Source organism: Sturnira hondurensis, unplaced genomic scaffold (genome assembly GCF_014824575.4).
Source record: "Sturnira hondurensis isolate 20B ecotype Veracruz unplaced genomic scaffold, ASM1482457v3 Scaffold0010128, whole genome shotgun sequence".
Taxonomy (NCBI): Eukaryota; Metazoa; Chordata; class Mammalia; order Chiroptera; family Phyllostomidae; genus Sturnira; species Sturnira hondurensis.
Genome location: NW_028082759.1, coordinates 17,941,022 through 17,957,304, shown reverse-complemented (window position 1 = coordinate 17,957,304; position 16,283 = coordinate 17,941,022). Strand labels below are relative to the sequence as shown.

The following is a 16,283-nucleotide window of genomic DNA, read 5'->3' as shown; positions in this document are numbered from 1 at the left end:
GCCTGCGGCCCATTTGTGTAAATATAGTGTCGTTGGGACACAGCCACGCACATCCCTTCCCGGATCCTCCCTGGCTGCTTTCCTGTTACAACGGCAGAGCCAAAGGTTGCGACAGAGACTGTATGAGGCCTGAAAAACCTGAAATATAGACTGGCTCGCCCTGTACAGAAGAGGTTTGCTGACTCCTGCTCCCGAGCCCTCTGCTCACTGGAGCTCATTTATGGGCCCCCAGCACACCTCTGCACCGCCTAGCTTCCATACCGCGTTTTCCTTGCTTCTTCCCTTAAAACATAGGTGACCACACTTTTAAACTCCCTGAGGATACCATCGGGAAAAAAAAAGTATGGGTCACATTCTCTCTTACCTAGATCCATGTGTTTGCTTTCATTTAAAAATTATCTTTAATTCTGGATACACAAACGTGGTCTCCAAACACTTATCAGCTTTGGCCTTTCCTTCATAGTGTGGGGGTCCAGCTGGTTTGGGGCTTCCTACTGCCTGAGCCGTAAACTCTGTTCTCCCCGCAACGCGCGCTCCCTGCCTCTGCCCAGCGGTACAGCAATATAAGAACCAAGAGGGAAATTTGAAATGAGCCCTACTTCCTCTTTAAATTCCCATCTATAACCAAATTAAACTGTGACTCTTATGAAAAGCATTGTTTTAGGAATCATTTGATGTGACAATATGTAATATCTCTTAGAATATTGAAAAGTAAGTAAAGAAGAACATCAACAGCAAACCTAAACCATCTGCTGGGATCCCTTCAGCCAGGAGCTTCAGCCTCCCCCAAGGCTGTGCCAAGCAGCTGAGGGAAACCCCGCCAGCTTCCACGGGACACACAGCACGTCTGCCTTCAAAGTCTTTTACCTTTTAGATCAGGGGCGTCACACTCGTGTTCACTGGCGGGGCCACATCAGCCTCCTGGTTGCCTTCAAAGGGCCGAAATAATTTTAGGGTTGTATAAATGTAACTACTCCTTAACTGTTAAGGAGTTGAAATTACACTCAGCCCTTTGAAGGCATTCCCACCCTTACAGGAAAGCCACAGAATTCACCTCAAGGTTCCTCTGAACTTCCCACAGGGACAGCTGAGGAGTGACCTCAGGGGAAGGTAAGGCCTAGAAGAAAGGCCTTTGGGGTCAGAGGTAGCTCCTTGTTTCTGGTTACAGGAGGCAGTGGATGCAATGGGAAGAGGGGGGATTCTGGACTTGAACTCCCCTTGGTCTGAGTCTCTGCTTCAGCCCTCACCAGTGGGGACCCTGGGTAAGTCAGTGAACTGCCCTGTGCCTTAATTGCTTCCCATGTAGAATAGGGTTATAAAACCGACCTCGCAGATTGTTCCAAAGCAAGTGAACGAGTGATAGGCATTCAAAGTTATCTATTCTTTCCACTCCCTTTCTTCTTGTGTGCCCCCCAAATGTTTACCTTACTCGGGACTGTTTATTAGGAGACAGATGAATATATTTGTTGCTTCGAGTCCCAACAAAAGCTGGATGACTGTCAGAAAAGAGAAAACTTTTTTTTTTATTTTGCTTTGTGTGGGAGGTTGGAATACATGACTTCAGAAGTTCATTTCAACTCCAATGTTTCTGAAGTGTGACCAAGCGCTTTCTAAAACGCGAAAACAAGAAATCCCCCACAGACCCATCACCTGGAACGTGTCAGCTTTTCTGGCGGCTCATCAGATGCGCAGCGTCACTGAGGTTACTCAGCCAGTGATGAATCACAAAGAGCTCTCTTATCGGGACCCATTAATGCAGCAAATCAACTTCAGAAAATGACTGGGGCACAGGAAGGTGAGCTCACAGAGCGATAAACAACACTTGGGAACCTAACTGGCATGTAAGGAGAAGCAATGATAACGTTAAAAAAATAAAATCCAAGGAATTAACTCATCTCTCTCTCTCATAACCAGGTACAAATCCCAAAGCCTGTCTGTATGGAAACACCTTCCTTGTCACTGTTCTAGGGTTTGGGGAAGCTCTGCTAAATTGTCTTTCATCTATAATCCTGGCTGAAATGAGAACATTTATGAGCAAAAAAAAAATCCATGAACATAAACTTCTAGAATTGAGGATTAGTATGAAAATTAGAGGTGTGTGTATCAAAGTATTTTACACGGTAAACATTTTCGTTACAGCCACTGGGGCCCAGCAAATCTACTCCGGCCTCGCAGGCCGAGCCCCGCCGCCTTCCCCTCACTGAGCAGATGTCTTTATCTAGGACCAGGAACCTCACCTTCACACACATCCCTCTTTCCTCTAAAAAGAGAAAAAAATGGAAAACCATAGCTGCTGGAAAAACAATGTTGGGATGCAGATCAGTTCTCCCACCTTCATCCCTCATTTGCGTCTGGCTGAGGGTGAGTGGTCTGACTCTGACTCAGGTTTCTGACTTAACACGCCTGTTGTAGTGACTTGTCTTTCCTGGTCTACATTGCCCATGTAGTGAAGGAAAGACCAACTGTTGACCTCGCTCTCAAAACCAGCAAACGTTCTGAAGCTGAGACAGAAGTAAAAGGAGAAACAGTGTACACTTCGACTATGTAAACTTAACTTGGAGGTTTAGAAATGGCTACTTCCTTGTTTTACCTTGAATGTGCATAATTCAGACCCTTCAATCGTCTGCCAGCAGCGCTGAACTGTGACGCGAAGAGGAGAGTGAAAACAGGGAAGCCCGTTCCCTGTGTGTGTTTCTCTATTTCTTGGGGTTTTTTATTCTGCCAAGCACTTGCCACACATGCAATTCAAAAATAAAATCTGCTTTCCTCTAGGACTTCAGCTAAAAAATTTCCTGGTGATATGAATATTCAAAATCTTTATTTAGGTTGATCATAATCTGTGTTAAGGGAAAAACTGACTATAGAATGTTTTTCCTTTTTAAAAATTTTTATTTATTTTTATTTTATTTTATTTTTTTAAGATTTTATTTATTTATCTTCAGAGGGGAAGGGGAGAGGGAGAGAAATATCAATGTGTGGTTGCCTCTCGTGCGTCCCCTGCTGGGAACTGGCCTGCAACCCAGGCATGTGCCCTGACTGGGAATTGAACCTCGATACTCTGGTTCGCAGGCCCGCGCTCAATCCACTGAGCTACACCAGCCAGGGCTTATTTATTTTTAGAGAGAGGGGAAGGGAGGGATAGGGAGAAATATTGATGTGCAAGGGAGAAACATTGATAGGCCTCTTCTTGCACGCCCCTAACCAGAGATGTGGCCTGCAACTCAGGCACCTGCCCTGACCAGGAATCAAACCAGTGACCTTTTGGTTCTCAGACTGATGCTCAATCCACGGAGCCACACCAGCCAAGGCAGAATATTCTGTTTTTTTAATAATATATTTTTCAAGATTTTATTTACTTATCTTTAGAGAGGAAGGGAAGGAGAGGAGAGAAATATCAATGTATGGTTGCCTCTCATGAGTCCCCTGCTGGGAACTGGCCTGCAACTTAGGCGTGTGCCCTGACTGGGAATCGAAGGGCAGAATATTCTTGATATAAATTCATATTTGTATGAAACCTTCTCACAAATCACACCCAGTAAATGGCATAGATGATGGTGATGGTTTGGTGGATACACACTTAACTCCAGACTCATCGAGTGACATATATTAAGTGTGCACAGCTTTCTGCATGTGAATCATAGCTTAATAAACTGGCTTTTAAAAAGCCACACTCTTGAGTTCGGGTTTCATGTAAGATTAGAATGTCTGCATCTTCTGTGTCTGTAGTTTGTGATTTTGCAGATGCAGGTTCCCGCAGTCAGGGTCAAAGCCTTGGACGGGAGCATCAGCCAGCACTACATGCTGGAACGACTCCTAAAAACTCTCACAGAAACTTTCTGTTTCCTCACCTGTTATTTCAAAACATTGATTTCAGCCTCTGTGAGGGAATGCTTCCAGACCAAGCCTCCTGAATGGCAGTAAGGGTGTAGGGTCCCCCCTAATCTAACACACAGACCCTCAAAGTCAGGTGTGGCAATAAGGAGGAGTAACAGATAAACGTAAAGAAAGGTGCTACTTCATGCTGCAGCTTTGGTCATGCTTCTCCATGACCAAATCCAGTCATAAGACGATCTCACCGACATGTATAGCAAATCCTTCAGCAGGTGTCTCCTAACAGGGTCAGTGTTGGGTTTAAGAAAGTCAGTGACGAGAACCTGTCACCACACCACTTCATCACATGTCATACAAGCAACAATACTGATCCTCTCCCCTCAAGACATTCGTCCCCGTCTGTTTGAAGACAGCTAACAAAAGTGGGTCTCCTAATACCATCATTCTTTGAGTCTACTATTTGAGCTAAGTGTCTCTTAAGGGGTCAGCAGTAAGTATGAAAACTAGTGAGCTGGTGCCTCAAAAAAAAAAGCCAGTGAATCTGTTTCTATCCCATAGATAGTTATTGGTGCAGTGCATCAGCTCTGTCTCGTCATGACACACAGGCAAATTGCTGTGTTCATGCAATACACGGGGGTGACTAGGTGCAGCTGCTTGGACCCAGAAGTGACCGCTTGACAGAGGGAGGGAGGTTTTGGGGGGCCTCGGGCCCCCCTCAGTGCCTGGCTCGGCCATCAGTAGCCTGTAGATCAGGTCTACAACACAAGCAAATAAGCTGCACTAAATTCCAGCCACACTGACGCTAATAACCAACCCAACCTGCTGGGCTGGTTTGCTGGAGTCAACCAATCACCTGCTCCCATCCTCCAACTACCAGCTGTAAAGAGAGAGAGAGAGAACACGAGAGTGTGTGTGTGTGTGTGTGTGTGTGTGTGTGTGTGTTCGTTCTGGGTAAATTCTCTCTCTCAGCTCCCACACTCATTCAGCAAGAATTTTTTTTAAGCATCAAATTATGGGAAAGTGCTAGGAAGCCCAGAAGAGGAAACAGACAAGATTTTGCCCTCAAGGAAACTTCTGCCCTGTAGGGGAAACAAGACATTTATATAAGTTACATTTGTGAAGTGAATCAGAGAATAACTGCAGCATGAGGGAAGGAAGGAGGCTTTCCAGAAGAGAGCGGTGAACACTCGGCTGTGACCGGAGGAAACAGGGGACGCTTCCCTGGGGATGGACGGGCGGAGGGAGCACGGGAGAAGAAAACACAGACCTCAAGCTGGAAGAGCGTGCCCCCCCCCCGCCCCCCGGCACCCAGCACTCAGGGACCCACCCGGCATTCCAAACGGGGCACAAGAAAGGAAGCAAAGTATCTGACCATTTTAAATGCACAGTTTGTGAGCAAAGCTCTGCTAAAAAAAAAAAAAATAGGAGGGGTGTAGGGTCGGGGGCAATGGGAAAGACAGTTGGAATGAATAATTAAAATGAAATTTCACAAAAGCTCTATGATGGGTTTTTGTCGTTTCCCTTACGCTCCTTATGGCAGACAATCGATAGCCCGAGGAACTGTTCATCTCTTTACACACAGCCTCCTCTAATCTGTCTATGGAAAAGGGATCCTGGGTCACAAGCCAGTCCCTTTGGTCATCCTTCCACTGTCAGCTGAGACATTTCCTTTCCCCAAGGAGCTCCCAGGCGTGGAAAACTCCTGGGTGTTGTGGGTGTCTGGAACTTAGGAAGCGCTGCTGTGTCCTATGCAACCCTCTGGCTCCTGAGCTAAACTTAGTTCTGCGTTACCCACCAGGGAGTCTGAACGGCCTGGTGCTTCTGTGGCCCCCGTGCCTCTACATGCCTGGGAGAGCCACGTGGCCACTCGTCCTTTCTGAAGCTGACACGGATCCCAAGTCATCGCTGCAAAGCTGAGCCTGGGCACCCTGTCTCCTCGACCTAGGAGCGTCCCACAGTCGTCCCAGACACACAGGAGGGCGGGCAGCCTCTGCCCCGAAGCGCCCTCTTACAGGAGGTGAAAGCGAGTGAAATGTTTTAACTCGAGGTGGAACTCGGAACACCCGGAGCTGACGTCAGCATCCAGGCCTCGCCCTCGAAGACCAGCCATCCCAACGGGCATCCACACCACCGCGGGGTGGGCGCTGCACACCTCCTGCGTCTCCCTGTCCAGGCCTTGCTGCCTGAGCCCGGGCGCTGTGGCCTGCAGAACTTCGGTAACTGTTCTCCTGGTCAGCCCCAGGAGGACGGGGAACATGCAGGGCGGCTGACGGAGCTGCAGAACCAGCGAGGCGGCAGACTCCCCCCTGAGGACAGCAGGAAGGCAGGGCATGAGGACCAAGAGAGCGGCTAAGGCCTGCACCGGGCAGTGCACTTGGAGCTGTCTAAACCGGCCCCTGGCACGGGCCACCACTGTGTGGTTTCCTTGAGATGGGGACCTGAAGGAGCAGATGAAATCCGTCAAAGAAAGGGGTGGCCACTGGACCGGCGTGTGCGAGATGGGGTCAGCACACAGTACAGTTTCGAGGAGCACGGCCCGGGAGGCCGGGGTGACAGAGCTAAGCCTGGGACCTGCTTCCCTGCCACCAGCAGCCGCTCCGCTGGCCCCCCCAGCAGGGCATGTATGCATGTGGGGGCCACTTTCTCCTGTTCTGGAAGTTCTACCGGAACGTCCACTAGAATTCTCTCGTCTGTACCATTCCTTCCCCGAGACTGATTCGGACCCCGCCCCCAACAAACAGGCAGCAGAACTGCCCGCGCTACCTGCCGTCGAAGAAGAAGAACTTCCCGCGTCCATTCTTCTCTCCGTGCACGAAGCTCCCCTCGAATCTGTCGGTGGAGGAGTAGGTGACCGTGCAGAGCCCGTGCGGCAGCCCGTCGTCGTCCAGCTGCCCTGGAGGAAGGGAGGCACAAAGCAAACCTCAGCACCGTCCGCGCTGCCCACCCGGGCGTCGGAGCGGCAGCTGGCAAGGCCCGGGAGCAACGCAGGGCCCCTTCCCGGCTCAGGCGGACCGGGAGCGCGCAGGCCTCCCGCCTTGCCCGCACCGGCAGCGCCACCTGACTGTTCTGTCCACTGCGTGAGCGGACGGGTCCCCCGCAGAGGGGCTGAGACACATTTAGGAGAGGAACGCAAAATAAGCCTGCATTTCAGGGGCGACGGAGGGCTCTTCTCAGCAACCACATCTGCGGAGAGTGTTTCAGTTTACCAAGTCCTCCCCGACCTGGAACTTCTCAAATGAGGGATTAAGGCCCCCCCCAGCGGATGCTTACCAGAAATGTAGTTGAGACAAGACCATTTTATAGTCACCAGGTACACTGCCTTCGCCACCAGCCACCTAATTGGAGAACTAGTGCGCAGTCCGAGTTTCTCCGCCATGCTGCAGCACGGCGTGGAGGGCTGCTAGCCAGGGCCCTTCTGAAAACCCCGCTGCTATTGGTTCCACCCTAACAAGGCACGTAGTGGCCACGTCCCCAAAACTGCCTGAATATTTGTATACCTCACTGTGCGAACATCAACTTGGCGTCCAGGTGTGAGGTTAAGTTTTACCCTGAACTTACTGCTTTACTTCACAGAATCTCCCAGCTTTGAATGTTTACTAATAACCTTGTCACATGCCCTCTACTGCTGTGCTTGCAGGGCTTGTCCTTAAAATGGAGCTAGAAGCAGCCAGGAGGCCATTAAAACAGTGATTTTGAACATCGGCAGCAATTGCCATCTTTAAACGGCTGGTTCTGCTGGGTCACAGGCGAATGTACTTCAGTCGAATGTACTTCAGTTTAGGGTTTTTGTTATCATCTTCACATGTCACAGAAGCCAGGAGTCCCCCCCCCCATGGGTGCCTCCCCAGCCACTCTGGGGAGCTGGTTGGGCAGAGCAGGGTGAAAGTGGAGGCAGAAGTTAATCTAGCGGCCTTTTCTAGGGTGAATGACCTGGGTCATGGATAAAAAGGTCCAAAAGCATTAAAAACTGTGGGCAGTGCGAGGGCAAGAGACACTTAAATGTGGCCTCCAGATGGCTCGCGGACACAGAGGAGACACACACTGTATCACCGCACGAACATTTCAGGCTCCTAAAACAAGTTCTACTAAAGCGTTAGAAGAACATCATCCCTTGGAAGAGATGGCAAATAAACACCCTCATAAAGAACAAAAACCTCCCTATTTTTATTGTGTGATTACTTAAGCACAAAGTAACGGTGGACAAACATCCTGTTTTATCTTTATACCTGACTCTGTACAGAATGAGTTACCTAGAATGTATCGCAATGAAACATGGCTGCCCGAATTCACCACAACTGCCAGAGTTCCTCCCCACGCAACACAGGTTGCTTTTTTTTTTTTAATTGAGAGCCAGGAAATTAATGGTCAGAAGGGAACTAGGCCATAATTGCTTTCTTCTCGCTCAAAACCCAACTGTATGTCACATAATTCAATGACACCGAGCCATGTGAAATAGTTTGGACAGTTATTTTCTAAATAACCCACTGATGACATACCTCTCGTGGAAATAAATTAAATCTGCCTTTAAATTTCCATTTAAAAAACCCACTCGGTGTATGACTAAACACTTTCTTTTACGAAATGTTGTTGGGATCAACTTCAGTTTAGCTATTAACCTTCCTATGAATTTGGCATGTCACTTTCGATTTAGGTGTACATATCAGAATAATCATTTTAGCCTTGTATTGAAGTACTGACTAATTTGTTGTAAATGCTTTCCCCATAGAGAAGAGTTCACATACTTCAGACTTTAAAAAGTTCATGTTTGAGAAAAACCTGTTATTCTACTTTAGGTCGAAAGAAATGTTATGATAACCATGAACACTAAGGGAAAAAGAAACCCAACGTAAACTCATTTCCACCTTCCCTCAGTCACAACAGTCCTGTCCTATTTCTAAATAAAACACTGCAGGTATGTGCTCAGCAGCGGAATTGAGGTATTAGAGAACATGGAAAGTGTCATATAACATAGTAAAAGCATTGGAGGGTCAGTTCCAATCCCAGTGGAGATGAAGGCAAACACATCAGCCTTACTCTATGTGGACAGCCTCTTTCGACAGGTCAGCAAAGGGGGGTCCATCACCTTCTTAGTCTCTAGGGAGAGGGACAGAGAGGAGCTGCAGGACGATGGCTGTGCCTGGTGACATCATGTGTTTAGATGGAGGTGTCTGGACACCTGCCGCTTCCCCGCCATTTTAAAGGTGTTGGGTTGCTTGTTGAGAGAACTCTGAAACCCCCCTCTGTCAGAGCACTGCAGGACCCCTTGTTGTCCTCTGTTGCTTTCTTCCCAAAGGAGGAGAGGTGGCCAACTCACAGGATTGACAAACAGGAGCTAGACATTAAGGGGTGTCGTCCTTCAAGACTCCCACCCAGAATGTTTGATGGCCTGTGAGTTGAGCAGCTGTTTTATACTTAACATATAAAAACAGCAGCCCACCCCAGACAGTGACAACGAAGAGACTTTCCCGGGAAGAAACACAGGGAGGAGAAGAGACAGCTGCAATGCCCTCGCCTCCCCTTCAACGTCAGTGTTCGAGGAGCCTCCGGCACAACTCTTGTTCAAACGCCATCTGGCCAATAGATCATGTCGTATTTGTCTTGTCAGTAACAGTCAATCAAGGCAGAGGGAAGCTGATATCCAGAGAAGAAAAAAGTTGGTGTATCTGTGGATGCATCTGGCATTAGGTTGTGTGCTTTCCTGTGACCTAAATTAAACCTCACGACAATCTCCCAAGTGCCAGTTGTAGAGATGAGGAAGCCAACGCAATGTGACTCGCCCAAGAAGCACGTTAACTGCTCTGAATGTGCTACTGAAGGCGGAGAGCCCCGTTCCTAAGTCTTTCAATTCCCTGTCTCTCTTCACAAGGGGCAACTAGCCGAAGCCCCCTCCTTCCCTGCTGCTGGTGGACGCAGGTACCTCTCACCAGGTTGGGGTGCCCAGGTTCCAGGTAAGGAATGGGAAGAGCCTTTTCAAGGAAAATAGTTCTCACACAGCCGCCAGGACTTAGGACAGCATATTCCAGATGCAAATTCCCGTCCCTTCCACGAGTTCCCTAACTCAAAGAGAAGCACTAGTCCTCCTTGCTCTCTGAGCGAGGTCAATTTGTGACAGGTGCCAAGTGAGCCAACAGCTTTCCAGGCCAGTTCCAACTAAACAGAGGCTGAACACGCGGCCAAACAACAAGGACGCTTCACTGGAACGATTGCTCCGTGCTGATGACGCTGTCCCAGCTCCCGTGTTGTTTATCTGTCTGCAGCTCGATTTTAAACATTTATAAAAGTTAGAGAAAGGGGAAAAAATGTAACAGCCTCAGTCTACTCTTCCACTTTGTTTTGCAGATTACTCTCTCCTGAATGGATAGAAAGTGAAATTTCCCCCTTCAAGTTACCTCCGAGCTTTTTCTTTAATCTGACAAACTCCAGGCCTGTCTGTGTTCCTCGCAGGGGCGGTGCCTCTGGGCCAGGCGCACCCTCCACCTCAGACACCAGCCTGCTTCCCGCCTCGGGCTCACTCGCAGCAGAGCTGAGTGTGGTCTGTGTGTGTGCGTGCGGGCGTGTGTGTGTTTCCTTGGAACAAAGACTCTTACATCTTACATGCATTGTTGATTTTGTAGACTAGAGTTGTTTCAGGAAAATAATAATAATAATAATAGGCAAGCTTATTCTGTTCCGTGCAAAGAACATGCCCTCATGATAATGCATTTACATTGGTTGTTAAAAACATAATTTGATTTTTAAAAAAGATTTTACTTATTTATTTTTAGAGAGGGGAAGGGAGGGAGAAAGAGAGGGACAGAAACATCAACGTGAGAGAAAAACGCCAGTCAGCTGCCTCCCGTAAGTGCCCCAACCAGGGGCCAAACCCACACACTGGGCGTGTGCCCCAACTGGGAACTGGACTGGCACCCCTTCACTCTGTGGTATGATGCCCAACCCACCAAGCCACACTGGTCAATGATAAAAACATAATTTTATTTGTGAGTAATTCTTTTTCTTTTTAAATATTTTATTTATTTTTAAAGAAGGGAAGAGAGGGAGAGAAACATCGATGTGTGGTTGCCTCTCTTGTGTCCCCTACTTGGGGACCTTGGCCCATAAGACAGGCATGTGCCCTGACAGGGAATCGAACTGGCGACCCTTTGGTTTGCAGGCTAGTACTCAATCCATTGAGCCATGCCAGCCACGACTTGAGAGTAATTCTTTACCAGAGCTCAGTGATTAGTTGTGAGGGTCACAATTTTGAGGTGTGGCCACAAGCAGAGGGCCAGGACACTGAGCATGCATTTTTCTTAACTATAGAGCAGGTACAGGCAGGATAAGACGTTAGGGGACAGGAAAAAACATTAGTGATGTTTTGAAGGGCTTGGGGCAGCGCAACACTGAGATGCTTTTTTTATTCTGGCTCCTTAGTTCTGAGGATTCAGTTTTTCCCCTTTTTGTCTCCGGTATGTTTCCAGGTCTTTCCATTTTCCCCTGCCCTTATAAGTGCACGCTGGACTCCTGCAAAGAACCTCCTAGGTAATGGCCTCGCCTGCTCACCATTGCCTTTTCACCTGCCCAGAGCAGAGCTCTGGCCCTGTCATTTGCAGTACTAAAGAGCCCCCTGGCTTCCCACGGCTTCCAGCCCCCGTCCACGACTGTGGCCTGTGACGCTGACGCTTTTTCCCACCTGACCCTCCACTCTTCTCCTGGGCCCTCGGTCACAGTAGGACTAGATGACTGGTCCCTGAGCATGAGGGTCCATCCTCTCCACTCACAAGGTCCCCCTCTCAAGGGACCTGAACACCTCACCACCTCTTCTGGGACCTCTTTCTTCACCTCCTTTCCCAACCAGCAGTAATGTTTACTTCCTTCCTCTCAACCGCCCTAATTCACCTGCTTAGATACGATGTATTTGTTTCAGATTAAATTAGGAACCACATTGTATTTATCCTTTTATCTGTGGGAAGACAAACACATAGATATAGTAATAAATATTTCCGTTTCCAAAATTCAACCTCAGTTCCCACTGAACCAATGAGCCTCAGAGAGTTTTTAAAAATTCAATGCAGAAGCTCAAGTGGAGGCTTTGGGCCTCTGAGGCACAGGGCTGGCTCCTGTCCCAGAGGAGCCCCGTCAGTCTGGTGCATAGACATGCCGCCACCACCCAGCTGTCCTCAGGGATTCATCCACTCGGAGCTCAAAACTTCACCGGAGCTGCGGTTCCACCATGACAGAGAACCAAAATGTGTAGTGTGGCAAAAAACCTTCCAAGTCCTGAATGGACCAATTTGTTCCCCAGAGTAAATTTCTTAGGAGGAAGCAAAAGGAAGTCTGTTGCAGAAGCTGCAAGTTAAATTCTTTTTCCCCAGATACATTTTTTTCTGAATGTCACTGAACTCCAAAAGAATCAACCCCTGAGGAATTGCCAGTGATACAGAGCAATACTGACATGATATTTACCTGTTGCTTCCAGCCTTGGTTCTCAAGTGTTCCCTACGTGTGATGACTCGTTAAAAGTCAAAAATAAGGAAAATGGAGAGAGAGAGAGTTGGGCATGAGGCTCTGGAGGGCCAAGCCTGTTTCCCACAGTGAGTGGCATTGGATTAACCGGTCTATGTTTCAGTTGCCTCCTCTGTAAAATTCAGATAATAGTAATAGCCACCCGGTGAGACTGAATGGATCATGTGTGCGTGAGCCGTTGAGCACAGAATCTGCACAGAATGAGAACTACACAACGATCGCAATAACAAGAACTACAACAAGGAAACCACTGAGAGCAGAGGCTCTGCTTGTGGAGAGAGGCAGGTTCGTTGGTACTTGAACACCACGATGTTCAGACTAGCGTCACACCAGTCTCCCAGCCTGTGCCTGATGCTGAGTCCAGACTGTCACAGACGGCACTGAAAGGCCGAGGGTGGCTGGGGAAAAGCCCACGGGTGCAGTTTCCTGCATGTACACTCTCCTGCTCTGGACACCATGCAGCTTGGAGCCTTAGCTGCCTCAAACGACTTTTAAACATTCTGTGTCCCTGTCATTGTTTACTCTTGGGTACAACTGAGTGATCATGTGTCCTGGATTGCCCCAAGTATTCAAGGCTCAAGCCTAAATTGTCCCAGCCTAAGAATATACATATAAAAGTTTCAGGTGTACAACATGATTCATCTACAAAGCCATCACCCCCAAAAGTCCACTTATGGACTTTAGTCCACTTTATGGTGATGGGTACATCACCATACAATTGACCCCTTTCACCTCTTTGCCCCACCCCACCCCCTTTCCCTGTGGTGGCCGCTGATCCGCTCAGAACCTTCCTTGTTTAAAGAACTTTCTCCGCTTCTGTGAACTGAACAAGCTCAAACACAACGTCGATACGTTTCTCAAGCGGCTTGCCCACATTCTGCAAGGAGCCTGGGGACCATGGGCTTGTATTTCTAGACAGCTTCAAAGGAGAAAGTATTTCACCTGGAGAGTGCTTGCTGTGGTCAAGGGTTGGCATTTAAGTTTTACAAGCACAAGTAAAAGTGAACTTTGAGGAATGAGAGCAAGCCCTGACAATTTGAGAAGCGCATTCCTTTTTCATTTATCTGTCACAACATGAAGGCACAAGATGTCAATAACTTAAATTGTAAGAAGGCTCCCGGCCATGGAAGGCCTCAATGTCTTTGCACTCCAATGAGCTCCGACATATGGGTTTCACTTATCAGAGAGATAAATAGTTCTGTGAGGTCACAACATTGTGAAATTAAAACAACAATAAACAATCTTTGAAGCTGGTAAAGAAATATGTTTTAATAATTGCATTATAACGGATACCTTTTAAGGAATTTAGAAATAGTCTTCTTCTTAAGCTCATCCTAGGACCTCAGGAGCACTGCAAAAGGAGTCAGTTATGTTTTACAAAAACATGAAAATGGACTTCTCCCAATGCAGCAATAACCATGTATCTTTATGCATCTGCACGGTGTTGCCACTTGGTTTTTCCTGACTATTTATGAGAACTTGTTTCTACCAATGAGATAGAAACCAGATTCAACCCAAAGCTGAAAACTGTGTGCTTAGATGCTTAGTTTAAACTATTCTGGGTTTTAAGCTTTTACAAATAAATATATCACAATAGTATGAATTAAAATTATAAAAAATAAAAATAAATATTCCGGAATAATACCACACAGCAGTGCAAAACATCACAACGTACAGGATGGGTAGAGTCGAATAAATAAATACGCCAAAGTGTATTTTCCAGTATTCATTGTTACAAAATCATAACATCTCATGATACAAACAACGAGATTGTATAACGTCCCCACCTCGGTTTTTAGAACTAGCTTACAAAAAAAAAAAAAAAAAAAAAAAGAGGTGGAGAAACTCGGCAAAACAAAGTGGCGAGAAAAGTCGGGGGGAGGGGCGCTAGAAGAGAAGGGGCGGGGAAATACGACACCAAGGCGGTGATATCACCCACAGCCAACTGCACGGAATTCAGAAAGTTAAGTGTCACCCAGCAATTTCGGTCCGGGCTTGCTGCGCGCCTGCACAGCGTGGCGGCGGCCGCGGCCCGGGCTCGGCGGCAGGAAGGGGGAGGGGCGGTGCGACTGAGTTCGCTCGGGGACAGCCAGGGGAGGGCCACCCGCCTCCCGGTCGGCGCGCGTTCCAGCCCCAGGTCGGGAGCGCTGTCCCTTGCCTTGCAATGATTTCATCTTTTCGGCAGAGCGGCCGCCCAGGACGCGCTGCCACGTGCCAGGATCGGCCCCGTGCGCTGCGCCGGGGGACCCACCCGGACGCGGTCGCGGTCGCGGTCGCGGTCACCGCGGGTCCCGGCGGCGAGCGGAAGGAAAAGGCTGGCGGCTGGAGGCTGGAGAGGGGCTCGGGGTTGCCTGACCGGGCGGGGGCATGGCTCCGCCGAGACCGCGGGTCTCAGGGGGCTGTCCTCTTGGGCACCCCCGCCTTCCATCCCCGAGAAGGGGAAGGCCAGAGTGCGGAGCAAGGTTCCCAACTCCGAGGATGGGATGCAGGCTTTGGCCGGAGGATGGAGCAGCCGTGCCCTCCCCGGAGCCCCCGCCCGGTGGAACCCCGTTCCCGGCCTGCGCCCCGCCGCGCAGTGCGCGCTCCCGGCGGCGTGGCGGTGGCTGTCCGACCGGTGCCTGAGCCGGGCGGCGGGGCGCCCACGTAGGGGACAGTGGCGGCCCAGGGGCCCGGCGCCGCGCGGGTCACAGCCTGCCACTCCTTCCGCGTTCCGAGCCCTCGGTGCTTCCTCCCCCAGCCCCAGAGAAACGCTAGTACCTTCCACCGCCTCCTCCACCATCTCGTCGTCGCTATCCATGGCGGCCGGGGACCCTGCCCAGCTCCGGGCCGCGCGGCTGCCTCCCGTCCCTCCGGGTGCTCCGGCGGCTGGGCGAGCGCTGGGGCTGAACCCTGCGAGTTTGGAGGAGGAGGAGGAAGAGGAGGAGCAGTCGGGGCTGGCTCGCACTGCCTCCCCCTACAGCCCTTTCAATTCCTCGGCCTTCAGTTGCTGCTGCCGCAGCCGTCCCTCCTCCCTTCGCCCACTTGCCCCTCGCCTCCGAGGCCCCGGGGTGCCGCCGCGGCCGCCGCCGCCGCCGCAACTTTCTCCTGTAATAACCCCTCTTTGTTAGCGAGCAGCTGATCCGCTGACATCACCCGGCGCCGGTGCGCTCCCTCCCTCGCTGATTGACAGTTCCCTGTCCCTTCCCAGAAGTAATGCTCCTTAAACCGAAAGGCGCTCCGGATCCGCGCCGCCCCTGCGTCCCAGCCAACCAGCCCCCCGGCCCATCAGGGTTTCTCCTCGGCTTCTCAGCGTCTCCGAGCGCTCCGAGCTCGCCACGCGGTCCTGGGCGTCGAGGGGGTCTCGCAGGCATTTGGGACCGCCGGGCACGGGTCCTCGGGGGTCTCTGCGCTCCCGACCTCCAGCTGTGCTGGGGGCACTTGAAAATTCGCCCCGCGGCGCCGACCAGCCCCGCCCCCCAACTCAGGCAACCTCCAAAGAGCGATTCTGACGATCTGGCGCCACGACTTCCTTTCGCCCACGTCGCCACTTCACCCCGTTTGCCACCCGGAGCTGCACGGGTGCGGCACGCACCGGAGCGCAGGTGTTCCCGAGCCGCCGCAGCACATCAGTCAGCAGGTTTCCCAGACTCCAGGCCGGGACACCCGGCCCCGATTCCGCGGGACTGTGGCTCCCACGCCAGCGTGTTGTCTCTCCTCCCTGCTTAGGACCGCCAGGCGTCTCCGCGATTCAAAAATTCAGCAAGTCCAAACGGCTGCGGGCTCTGTGTCAGGCAGGAAACTGGCCGCACGGTAGGCACGCTGGTTCCTCCTCGCGGTGGGGTCGTGGAAAAGGAGCTGACCAGGGAGGACCCTCCGTCGGGCGTGCCCTGGACGGGTGATGCCCAGCTGTCACCCTGTTTCTCCAAGTGCCAACCACTCGACAGATTAGAGCTCTTCAAGAGGAGAAAATC

At 50.4% G+C, this 16,283-nt stretch overlaps 1 protein-coding gene across 1 annotated transcript in view; it reads right to left on the bottom strand.

Moving 5' to 3' along the window:
• The window catches only part of SETD7 (SET domain containing 7, histone lysine methyltransferase), a 41,073-nt gene extending 25,361 nt beyond the window's left edge, over positions 1-15,712 (bottom strand). Inside the window, exons 1-2 of the mRNA XM_037058495.1 lie at positions 15,091-15,712; positions 6,595-6,724 (exon numbers count right to left, since the gene is read on the bottom strand). Coding sequence (XP_036914390.1) covers positions 6,595-6,724; positions 15,091-15,130 — 170 coding nt within the window. The 5' untranslated portion in view covers positions 15,131-15,712. The remainder of the gene's footprint in view (positions 1-6,594; positions 6,725-15,090) is intronic.
• Positions 15,713-16,283: the final 571 nt, after the last annotated feature.